This window comes from Melanaphis sacchari, unplaced genomic scaffold (assembly GCF_002803265.2).
Source record: "Melanaphis sacchari strain LSU unplaced genomic scaffold, SCAv2.0 Contig706_pilon_pilon, whole genome shotgun sequence".
Lineage (NCBI taxonomy): Eukaryota > Metazoa > Arthropoda > Insecta > Hemiptera > Aphididae > Melanaphis > Melanaphis sacchari.
Genome location: NW_020271507.1, coordinates 1 through 13,525, shown reverse-complemented (window position 1 = coordinate 13,525; position 13,525 = coordinate 1). Strand labels below are relative to the sequence as shown.

Sequence of the window (13,525 nt, the reverse complement as noted above, 5' to 3'; positions counted from 1 at the left end):
CCTCCAACACATTTCTTTGTGTACAAAACAAACTTATTAATACATAATTATTTAAAAAAAAAACATTCAGTCTGTATAATAATAAAAATATTAAAAATAACAATAAAAACCCTTAACACATTTAGCTTCTAATCCCTGTTAAATAAATGTTTGATTTTTCTACTATTATTTATTAAGTAAGTACTCCTTGAGCAGCTTATTTTTTTCCTCAAGTAGATCGTTCTTCCTTTTTTGCTCAGCAATTTTTGAATATTGAATTTGAATATAATTTTCATAAAATTTTTGTTTGTCGCTTCTTATACCTTCGAGTACATCAGTTCTGGTTCCTTTTCTCTTCAAATTTATTGTTGTCTTTTTAACTGCTGTTTTCCTCTCATCTTCAACAGACCCAGAAGCTTTATTTATAAATAAATCTGGTTCATCAATCGCTTCATGTACACTTTTTTGCAGTGTTGGTGTGTCATTGCAGGCTCTAGGAGTATTTTTGATAACCTCAGTCTCTGTCATCAAAATTTCAGGGTTTATTCTTTTGGATTTTTGAAATATATTATCCATCTGCTCTTCAAATTCAAAATATTTCCTCCCTCTTCCGGTTTTTTTATTGTTATCAACAACAGCTTTATAAGATCTTATTAATGTTTGAAATTTATTATTTACTTGTGACCCAGTTAATTTTAGTTGAAATTCAGTGTTTAAAATCTCAGCAATCATTTCATACAAAATTTTGTAACTCCGAATTCTACTTCCTACGTCTTTGTAGTTTTTACCATATTCACCAATCAGTCTGAGTGTCACATTTCTAGACCAATGTGTATATTCAACTGTGGTTAAATTTGAATTACTTGGAGTCTGTGGAGGATCTCGCAACACAATCATTTCACTTAATTCTAAAATAAATTAAAATGTTTATAATTATATATACATAACTAATATACTGAATAGTACTGTGTTGTAATACTAATTAGTACAGAGCTCCTCATAATAGCACAAAACTGTTTTGTTTGTCTAACAATGGACATTTATGTTTTCCACTTAATTACATTTTACTAACCTGTATAAACCTTTTCCATTTTTTGATGTTGTGTTGGTTGTAGGTATCTACGTCAGACGTCTTGTACTCTTGTGTAGTAAATAGCAGTTAGCACGATTAATTGTGGTAAATGATAATAGTGATAATACAATTTTGGCGGCAAGTGATAAGAAATACCGTATAATTGATAAACAACCTACGTTAACACAGTAATATACCTTGGTAAATGGTAATAACCACAACCGAAAACTTTTTCAGCCAAAAACTGTTCCAGCAGATCACTGGTTGCAAACTTGTTGTGTTAAACGCATGCGCGTTGATTTTATGTTGCCAACAATTATAACTAGTTACCAACACTATGCTGGAACAAACCTAGTAACTGACTTACGACTTATCCGTCATCACAATCATACGATATTGATAACACTGTTCAAAATTTATTCATAATTTTATTATTGTCATTCATGTTCTGTATGACTCTTTCATGTTCACAGTGTTCACGCGCATCCTAGTTCAGAACGAAAACTAATGACAACAATTCGAAGGTTATTTATTAGGGATTTCGAAACCTAATCGAATTTTATGTCGAACAATATTTTAACGGAAGCCATTCTAACATTTTTAAAGCGTGTAGCAAATACTAAATAGTTCTTCACCAGTTGAACTTTCAGCTGTTGTTCACCCGTTAACCGAGGATCACGTGTTATTATACACAAATAATTTTAATTCAAGTAACTAAATATTTCAAAAATATCAACCAGGTAATTAATTTATATTTTAATCTAAAGTTATAATTGTTAAAACGTTACAACACTGATTGTTAGTTGACGGTTGTTGCAATATATAATATTATAGCCTATAGGACATGAATAACTAAGTATGTAAATAAGTACTGTACTCTCGATACTGGAGTACACTTGCAGTACTTACACGAACTAGATCATTTAAAAACTAATTAAAAACTACATTAAGCTAAAGTTTTAATAATGGTTATTTAATTGTAATTTCAAATTACTCAAATGATTCAGATAGGCATCTACGTGAATAAAATTCGTCGCGGTTTCAAATTCCGATTGAAACATTATTTCGATTCTGTAACTTATTCTGTAACTACTTAGTTGAGTACAACTGCGTTCCCAAACAGATAATAAGTAAAAACAAGCTATTACGTCCGAACATTTGATCATAAGTTTGAAGCTTTACCATGCATTGTTTTCAATAGCAAATTGCGTTAAAAAGTGACAGAATAAAAATAAAAAAATAAAAACGTATAAGTTGAGTTGATTTTAATTCATTAAAATACTTAATACAAATATGTTTTTGTAAGCAAGTTTATGTATGTCTAAATAATTACAAAAAAAATCAGTAAAAAATTGTGTATTCTTCCCCATTATTAAAACGTATTTAATTGCACCACTAGCACTATTATAATACATCTGAAAAAGTCTCATATGTATCACGTATACAGTTATATCTACTATATAGTGTTTACAGTTATATATATACAGTTGACTCGATAATTCGAAACTTTCGGTAATTTAAAGTAAATGCTCGTTTTCTTGAAAATCTCGCGGTAATTCGAATAAAAACCATACATTTAAGTACCTACACTCAGTAATTCGAAATTTAATTTTAGGAAAACTGTTCACTAAAACGTAACGATTCGAAGTTTCATCCGTTCAAAATATATTCACCAGACGTATTTCTTACAACCTTTTTCGTTGATAATTTACTTGGTATACAATCGTGTAGAAATTTAGCTAATTATTTTCGATAACTATAGAATTATTATCATAAGATTTCTATCGTAAGCATTTTATTTCTTAATCGTCGTCTGTTAATAATAAATTATAATAATTTAATTTATATAGTACCTAGATATAATAAAAAACATAGTTTAATTTGCATTTTAAAAACAACAAAGAACTGTATTACCGTCTATTTTCTGAAATATTTAATAATTTTGTATGTTCAATAATAAAAACACTATTTTTTTTTCTTTACTCTCAGTAATTCGGATTTTTTTTCGCTCTCTCAATATTTCAAACTCTTGGTAATTTTGAAATTTTTCAAAAGTTCCGCAAACTTTGAATTTCGAGAGTTGTCTGTACATAAGTTTTTATTAGAGGGCGCCCACCCATTCTGATCACAATTATAAACATACAGCAGGATAATATGATTATTGAAAAATTAAATTCTACATTTTAGTTCGTTTTGCTACTATGATTAAAGTATTCAATTTTTGGAGTGTAACGTGGCTGGGGAACCTAGTTACTATATTAGTTATCCAGGGAAGGTTTTCTGGTCCTTATAGATAAATTTTCCGTAGCTGGGGGGTTAGAACACGGTATGTGGGATCTTATCAATAAATAAAACACGTTTGGTTTATAAATCTCTGTTCAAAATATATTTTTGGTTTGTACTTAACAAAATGTAGATGGTGGTAAACAATCCCGGTGTTGGTGAGTTCATGTTTTTTGGTGAGTTCGTGTTTATTGCTGGTCAGTCTCGAACTGCTCTTTCGATAAACGGTGCGTATTGGCCACAAGCCTCACAATCATTAACAATGTTTATCTCAGCATAAATATCCCACTATTGCCTACTACGGAATTGACACATACATAGGTGTCATGTAACAATAATATATATTATTGTTACAGGAGCATTCCATGTAAAGTACAAATCAACTAGCTTACTACCATAATACAACAGCTTAACAGTAGTCAATAGTAATGTACAACATTGTACAATGTACAGTATGTGAGTTGGTCTACTCCAACGATTACATTTTCTGATTCTTCATTTCAAAAATTATACTTCGTATATATATAGCTTTTTGTTTACCTAAATACATTTAAATTAAGTAAATAGGAAAACAAATAAACGGATAAAATTAGTTTAAAAATTTAGTTATAGTACGTATAAATTTCATCGTATATTCTGTCATATAACTATATGTATATTTTCAGTGTTTACTCAAAGATAATAATTATGCGTGACTGTTGACATATGTTTCCATCTTACAAACGTGCAACGTTCAACAATACAACATATTAAATTGGCTTTTAGTAAAATCGATTTCGTATATTGTTAACTTTAATATTAGAGCGAATTGACTTGTTATCAAACTTAATAGTAAGAAAAATATCTGTTATCTAATGAAGATTTTTAAAATATTTTGATTGTCAATCGAATAATGAATACCTACCTAACTATATATAATACTAAAATACAAAAATAATTATAACTTGTAACAATAAATTACAAATTTTCGTGATACTGATAAATGTTGTCTAACTATGAACTTTATATGTCTATAAAAATAGACTGTGCCTATATAAATTAAATATTTTTGTACAGCTATCAATAAGAACAGCTTATGTGGGATCTAGGTACAAATTTATAATTGTTTTGACCAGAAATAAAATATTTTTTGTTGACATTTATTGTGATAAAAAAAAAAATATATATATTGAAAATGAAAAGCCGGACTAAAAATGTTTAATAAATCGCATTCTATATTTTATAAAAATATACAGAAACATAAGTTGAAACAATTTTGGTAATACAAATTATAATTTAAATCATTAAAATAACTATAGTCTACATTACAGTAATTTGCAGATATGAAATTCGACTACGCCGATGCAATATCGATTAACTCAATTAGGTATGTAATATTATATATAACATGACCTGATCGACGGCATTCCAGCATATAAATGTATATAACTATGCGCCTGTGTTTAAACGCGTTTTCGACAGGTAAAATAATAAATATTAAATAACGCTTGCTTTATGCTTGCATAATATTATTATAATGTGTGACCTACTTCAGTCCTTCAGTGACAGGATTAATTGTCTATTTCAATCCAAATAAAAATGTTTTTTTATATACTACAACATTTCCTTTTTTTATTTCTTACAAAAATACCATAAAAGTTAGTAAAAAAAATGGTAGGCGAGTAAGTTGATCACTATTATAGATGTGGTAAATTTGAATTCAATGATACGCGTTGTATAAAAAAAATTATGTTGGGCATAAATGATCTTTCGGCCTATATCACTTAGATATTATACTTCGTGTTAGGATTTTTGATCTAACTATTAAAGTCATTTATTTTACTCTTAGTACTTATTACAGTAGATTGATAAAATGTTATCCTGAAAATATTGCATTTGTTATATTATAATTTATAAGTATTTAATTATTATAAAAATATATATTTATCAAATATAAGTATTTATATCACTTATATAACTCAACATTGAAAAATAAATTAAATTATAAGAAAATAATTAATATTGTTATTGTTCTTTAAATAAGTAACTTCGTCTAAATTTAAACTTAAGATGACTGTAAAAAATAATTTTCATTAAATACTTTGTATATTTTATGGTTTTAGTATGAAATAGATACTTGTGAAGAATCTTGTATTAGGTACATTTTTCCAAACTTACAAATAGAAAAATTTTTATGAACTACAAAATAATTTTCAATTTTTTGCGACTTTGACAAATTTTGTTAAAATTCTAACTTCAAATGCATATAAAAAAAGTTCTGCCTATATATGTATATTAAATATTTTTATACAGATATAAGAATAACTAATGTGGAATTTTTTATTAAATTTTCAAGAACTTTGAGACCATGAATAATTTTTTTATCAACAATTATGGGGAAAAAATTGAAAATTTTTCATTTGCACACAAAAAGCTCAAAAACAGTTAAAATATTTTGAAAATTTTATTCTATAATACTTATTGTAGTTAACTATATAATAAATGCCAATGAAAATACCTAAATTTACTTTAAATAACTTGCTTAATAACTTTATTCTTTTGAAACATTAACATACTAAAAAACTCTATCTTTTTTGCTCTACAGTTATTATTTTTTATTCTACATTATTTGTTACTAACATAAACTCTTATGAACTGTAAAATCTTAATTTTTTGGATCTTAAAATTTAAATATGATTAAGAAAAAATGAAGTCAACTTGCAATTACAAATTAAAAAATTTCCTAAGAATATTTACCTATTATTTTTATTTTTATAATAAAATCATAATACAATTATTATGTAGCCCGTTGCAGTTGTGTAACAGTTTTATTATTAATTAAAATATACTTTTTAATACAATTTAAACTATAATAATTTGTAAAACAATTTTAATTAGAAATACATACCAAATTGAACTTGCATCAATTTTAAAGGTTTTTTTGGGGGATTTTTGATTTGAAAAATCTTCGATTGTGTCATATAACTTAAAAGAATATTGATTTATATGCACGTGATTGACAAATTAGTTAGTCTTTTTTGTAACATAATCGTACGTAATTTAACGTAATATAATTTAAAATTATACCTTAATATTTAAACCTGAGAGTGAAATATTTAGTTGAAAAAGATCATCCAAATAAGTAACAATGTAAAAATGTAAATGATATTTTTCGGAGCCTCCGTCAACCTGAGACCCTAAGGCTTGTGCCCTTAGCCTTAAGGCTTAAAGTAAATACGGCTCTGTACATGCCTATTTAATTTTCATATAATATAAACAATAAACATAAAATAAGTGGTCTCGTCGTCAAAATTATTCTGGTTTATAATATAAATTATAATATTCTATTTTAGGTACGTATGTAGTCAGTATGAAAGTGTTGAGTAACCTACCAATGATTACTGTTAGTGGTATATTAAGGTACTTGAGGTATTTATCATATTACCCTCACGGCGGATGCGTTCTATTATTATTACCATTTCTACAATTTATATCAAATATCAAACATTCTGTATATTATTTATAATGTATATAGATGTAGTATTTTAACGAATTTTGTAAACATTTTAAATTTAAATGCTTATAATAAAATGTTATAATCGCGTATTTTTACTATTTTTGATATGTTTTAACAGATAAATAAATAAAACCTTGTGTGTTCAATTTTCAAGTGTTCTTATCCAGGAATATATTTTTCCTATAGAACATTAATATATAGTTTATAAATAGCTTGAAAAAAATCAAAATATTTTTAAAATTGTCATGTATAGAAAATGATAATATATAAACACTTTTTGTGAATTTAAATTTTCAAGTATCAACACTTATTCGTTTATGAGTTACATAAAAAAAAAAAATAAGTAAGTACTTTAACTACTAACTAGATCCTATTTTTTATCAGAAACCTTCCTTAAAATTAGAGATCGAAACATTATTTCAACTATATTCATATCATACTCTCTCTCTCTCTCACACACACACACACACACACACACACACACACACACACACATTGAAAAATCAATACAATTATCACTCTGCTCAAAATATAAGATCAATGATCATACATATTAATTATTGTATTATGTTATACTTTTATAATTTATAGCATAATACTATGCCTAATAACTATATATATATATAATATATATTTAGTCTAATATACTACGATTAAAGTTAATATAATACGTAGTACACTTGTTTTTAGAAATTACCATTTAATAAAAGAAGAATTCTTAAGACCACACGGTGAATAAAATTATTTTAAAATATAAAAAAATAACATTGTTAAATACGAATCATATTTATATTATTTATGCATACATTATATTTACGATTTCCTCTTATAAAATTGAATAAAACAATAATAATAGGTATAACAAGTGAATGGGTACTAAAAAAGTAGAATTGTTGTTAATAAATAAATACAATAGTGTAACTAAAGAATAAATAATTTATAACAGTATGGTATACGAGTTGGTATATTGTTTAACCACCTCTACAATTAAACTTATGGTTACTTTATAATTCTAATACGTTGAAAATTATTAGCATAAAAGTTAAAGATAAAAATAAACTTAAAATGATAATAATTTATTTGTTTGATATAATAAAAATATGGTTTTTTTTATAAAAATGATCGACATACACCAAAATATATATATTTTTTTTTTTTTTAATTATCAAAGACACGTGGAAGGCTCCTTCATTTTGCCTTTGCTGATATTGCAGTTCGCTGGAATCATTTTCCATAACCGTACTTGTTTAAAACTGCAAAATAATAATTACAAACGTTAATAACACTTTGTTTATATCCAATTTAGAAACCTTAAATCATTTAGTCCAAATAAATTAATAACATACACGTAGTCTACATAGATATATCTTAGCTTAGCGTAAGAAGGCTAATGTCAAACAAGAACATTGTTGGAAAATTATTTATATCATAAAAATATGATATTTGCCTTTACTGCAGCAAAGATATTATAGTCCCTTAAACATTTTTATGTATTTAGGAATTTAGGAGAGAATTGTGAGACATGTACAATTCGTATATAATGTATATCTAGATGTCGGAAAGATATTACATAAATTGTTTCGCGATTATGGACTTGATCCTCTTCAACAAAATTTCATCATTATATTATAATACACGTAAGTATTTATTTGAATATTTTTTTGTAAAAATATCATCGCATATACAACGTACTAATATACTGTGTCCCACAGGTAGAAATTTTATATTGGAAATGAAGAAAAAAAAAACATTGTCGTTTTATACGTACCGTCAAATTCTTTTTCTACTGTTATCAGTAGATCGTACCACTGAGGTCCAGTAATACAAGGGACGTCCAATGTACCACCGTAGCATTCCGGTAGACACGGCTGGTATAAATGTTTGTGCAGAGACTGTCGGTCGTTACCGTGGAAAACGATCTGTAACCATTTAATAATAATTATTTTTACTTATTATAATATACATACTGTTGCGCAAAAAGTTTGCAAAACAATCACTCTAGGTACATCAGTTATTATGTATTTGCATTAATTTTTTGTAAAATACCTCTTTTGGTCCATCAGAAATGAAATGAAACTACCAACATGTGTTTTAAATTTTATATTTTTGTTTTTATGTCAAACAAATTTCTACTATTTGACATATAATCAATTACCAAGAGAACATTACATATAACAATAGTATATTTTTATACCATAAATTTATGAAGAACAAATTATAAAAAGACAATTTATGTATGGCGTGGGTCTCGTTTTTTGTAAAAATTTAAACCACATGGAATACAAACTTAAGACAAAAGTTCCTAAATGCTATAAATCATGATAACTATAGAAAACTATGAATTATATAAATTTATAACTCACTATCAAAATATGAAAAAGAAAAGAAAATTTAAAAATTACATTCTCAGTTCTTTAGTATTTTATATCTTAGATCTTATCGCCTACATACAATTTTAAATAAACGCTTGAAAATTATTAAAATTATCTGTAAAAAAACAATATAAAGAATGGAAAATACTCACACCACTCTAAAATTGAAAATAGAGTCTCCCCTCAAATCTTACAAGATAAAAATAAAATGAGGAAATATCGTGGACCCTATATTTATTTAATACATATTATAAGTAATATTTATGTATAATTGAATGATCAGAAATATTATATAAGTAGTATTATTAAATATTGACTGTCTTATCGTGATTTTAGTTCAACTTTCGTGTCTCGGCTCTCGTCTTTCCTCCATTCACCAATATGGCTGCAATATATGATATATAGACATAAGACTATCTGTTTAGATATTAAGTGATTGAGGTATGTAAGAACTTGAAAACTCCTTATCCTAACTGTTATCCCCCTTCCCCATGTATTAAAATATGTGAACTCACTCTTGATCGCAGTTTTTCTCTCAGGAATGGTTTGAAGAAGTTGAAGACAACATTAAACAGCACCGGTTGGTTGACGATGTGTATTCCTTTGATTCGCGCCGGAACAGCGTCCTGAAAACGACATATACATATAGTAACAATATTATTTTTAGCATGCATAGGTAGTAGTGATATAGTATATTTTTGTAAAAATACGCACGCCCCATCACACTCGAATATAGACGATATAAAACATTATCAATATTATTCTCAAAAAAATTTGTAAAAATCAAAATCAAAACTTATGTTACATTTTGTTACATCTTATACATAAATATCATACTTTATACACACTATAATATTAACTATTTTTGATTTTTTCCTATGATAAAATAATTGTTCTATAATTAAACATAAATTACATATATTATGACAAGAATTTTCGAAAATAATATTGTTAACTGTTCTTATTTATTATAGAAATTATTATTTATAATTTATAATTAAGTATTGATTTTAATATTTATATATTTTTCTTACTTATCAATTTTAAAAATTAAGCATTTAACACTTCTATAATACACCTACCTTAAAATATTTTTAATATTTAAATACCTACCTTGATTGGGCTTGCTTTATAATGTTTAATTATTAACTAAGTATTATACTAAATATTATACGTATTATCTCTCTAATAATATATAAAACTCGTGTCACAACGGAACAGAATAAAATCAACAAAGACGTTTAGAAGCACATCAATTCGTAGTTGACACACGTAGAGCAAATGACTGAAACGTCAACAAGTATATCGAGTATTTACATTAAATTCCTTCGTCTAGAATTCGAGTATGGGTCCGATATTAAATACTATGCTCATACAAAAGTGGAGATTGGACAAGGAATTGATTTTAATTACAAAGTGATGATCTTACTATTTATAAGGCAAAACAAAGTTTGCCGGGTCAGCTAATATAATTACATAAATATATTATACCACATATTAATAAAAACTATTAGAAAAACTATTAACAAAATTCTCTGTTTTTTTCATTCTTAACCAATACTTATAGCACCATAAGCTATGGTTTTTACTTATCTATTAAATTTTTTTTTTTCAAAGTAAATTATTATTTTAATTTTATTATTTTTGTGTGTTTATAAACGTATGTAATTTAGATTTCATGATTCATACTTGAAGCCAGTCGACAATTCGCTTGGCGAACGGCGGGCTAAATTGCCAAGTCTGTTGCAACGATAGACCGTCCATGTCGAAAACTACTTGGGCTCCAGCTACTTGGGTGGCTGGTTCCATTATAGCTGCTTCGAGGAATATCACAGCACCTTTGTATACTTCGTCCAGCGAGCACTTCTTGTGCTTCCATTTTTCTGGAAAACCATACAAATAAGTACATATCAATAAAAATATTAAATATTAATTGATTCAACGTAATAATAACTTTTTTTTTGTTGCAATTTTAACTTGTATCGATAATTTAAATAAGAATATTTTCAGATTTATTTAAATATTTGAAATAATAAAAGCGAAGAACTTATTTAATATAGATTCAAATGAACCATCATTGAATAGATCACTATAAAGGATGTATCATATTTTAATGTAGGTACAACGATAAATCGTTGTAGATGAAAAACAATTTTGAGCCTTTTTTTTTTGAGAATATTCTATATAAAAATACCCATGTATTTTAAATACTTTTTAATTGCTGTAAGAACATTTTATGAAAAATCTAATTTTATATTTTCAAGATTTGATCATGAAAAAAGTTTATTACAAAAAAAAATCTATATGTCAACAACGCTTATCAAAAAAATAATAAAATAATTTTAAAATTTAAAATATTTATAAACAAAAAACAATTATGATTTTATTGAAACTGCAAATGTTGTTTAAATATACCCTTCTGTAAACTCTCCTCTTTCTTCGATAATTTAGAGAAAAAAATTGTATTCATTTTTTAGTTCAAAGTACCTACTATATTTAATTTTTAGAACACGTAACCACCCGTAAGGTTTAATATTGAAAATTTTTTTCTGCTTAAAAGCGTCTTTATAATTATAAAACCTCCACATTCATTGTTTTTATTATAAATTTTTCTTTCATCTTTTAATGCACTATATTACACAAGTAATATTATAGTTTCATGGATTAAACAAAAAAAGTATTTTTTTATAAGCTACATTTTAGAAGTTATAACGGTTAATCAATAATTAAATTGAATGGTTTATATTAACTTATCTAGGTGAATTATCAACAATAAGTAACTTACTTCCTAATTCAATAACTAAAATTCTACGTCCGCCTTGATCGCGTTTTGGTAAAACATGTAGTATATCGTGATCGAAAATATTTTTTTCAGTCTTGGGCGAAAGGCCATTGTATATATTTGAGTGTTTCACTTTGAATTGGTAGTATTGTTTGATCTAATAAGGAAATTTATTTGTTTATTACATTATAAATGATAAAATATACAATATAATAATAGGTATTCGAGTCCAATGACCTATAGTTATTACCAGCTTGTATGCGCTTTCTGGATAGTATTTTGTTGGACGAAGAAAGCGAATAAGCCATGCTTTGTTGTGTATGGGCGCTTTGAGATCGGTGTCTTCTAAAACAAAATAACAATAATATTTATAAAAATTGATTTATTTTTTTTAGCATAGTACCTAAGAAGCATAATACCTATATAATATATCAGTAATATTTATTCTATACCTTATTAAATATTCAATATAATATGGCTGTAGGTATATTACTGAATACTTAAGATACATATATACATATTTAAATAATTTAATAAAATAAATACATTTATTTTTTAAATTATACATACATAGTTTATTATATATTCTTTCAAATACGTACGTATTAAATATATATATATTCATAGTATAAATAAAATTAATTGCATATTAAAAACGATCGGTTAATTATTAATTAACACATATACTTTCATCTTGGTTCTAAAGTGTTTCTAATAAGCGGCTTCTACTGTAGTACATAGTAAAGTATCCTTTATTAATCGCGTTAAGTAGATAAAATTTACCATGTTGTAGTTAATAATCAATATCATTAAAATTTATAAATAATTAGCTACTAAATTTAAATAAATAAATATTGACTGTATGGATTTAAGTATAGTATTTTATTTTATTATAGATTGAAAGTACGTGATTATGGGAGTATATATTATAATTTTATAATAATCACTTTAATTTAAGATGTATGAATATAATTTATCTTTGGTAATACATTTTTGTATGTAATTGCGTTGTATAATTGAATCTCTTGTTAAAATTTTTTATTTTATGCTAATCAAATTAATCATAGATTTAAGCAAAAGTGGGTATATTAATGAACATAGTTAGAAATTAGAATATTATATTGTACATCTAATCTAGTATATGCCGTATGTATAAATAGATATACGGATAAGCTGCAACTTAACATCCACACAATTTATTCAATAAATTAAAATGAGAAACGCTTTGAAAAATTAAATAAATAAGACGTATTAGGTATATATTATAATATTCCAAAGAGATAATTTGTTTGTTTATTCAAATGTATATAGATAATACACTATACAGATTGAACCACTAACGACTAAAAAATATATGTATATATGTATTTACATGATTACCAATTAACATACTACCATTGCGATTGCATTTCCTACAGAAATGATCTATAATCTGACCAATTCTTAATTTCAAATTATAGATCATCCTGTTTATGTGTATAAAAGAACATGCCTTTTTTTTGCCAATTTTAAAACTGAACCAAATATCTCTCTCTCTCTGA

At 25.8% G+C, this 13,525-nt stretch overlaps 2 protein-coding genes across 2 annotated transcripts; both read right to left on the bottom strand.

Annotated features, from left to right (window-relative positions):
- Nucleotides 1-7: 7 nt before the first annotated feature.
- On the bottom strand, nt 8-1,136 carry LOC112600771. Its single transcript, XM_025348075.1, has 2 exons — nt 1,052-1,136; nt 8-887 (listed from the first exon to the last, which is right to left on the bottom strand). The coding sequence occupies exons 1-2, from the start codon at nt 1,068-1,070 to the stop codon at nt 166-168; spliced, it is 741 nt and encodes a 246-aa protein (XP_025203860.1). The 5' UTR covers nt 1,071-1,136; the 3' UTR covers nt 8-165.
- Nucleotides 1,137-7,958: 6,822 nt separating this feature from the next.
- LOC112600770 (alpha-tocopherol transfer protein-like) lies at nt 7,959-12,329 on the bottom strand (the record flags this gene model as incomplete). The annotated part of the gene is given in 6 exon segments (XM_025348074.1): nt 7,959-8,083; nt 8,599-8,749; nt 9,718-9,828; nt 10,892-11,085; nt 11,988-12,141; nt 12,235-12,329. Coding segments are annotated over 6 exon segments (734 nt in total), but the record flags the coding sequence as incomplete, so codon positions are not given.
- Nucleotides 12,330-13,525: the final 1,196 nt, after the last annotated feature.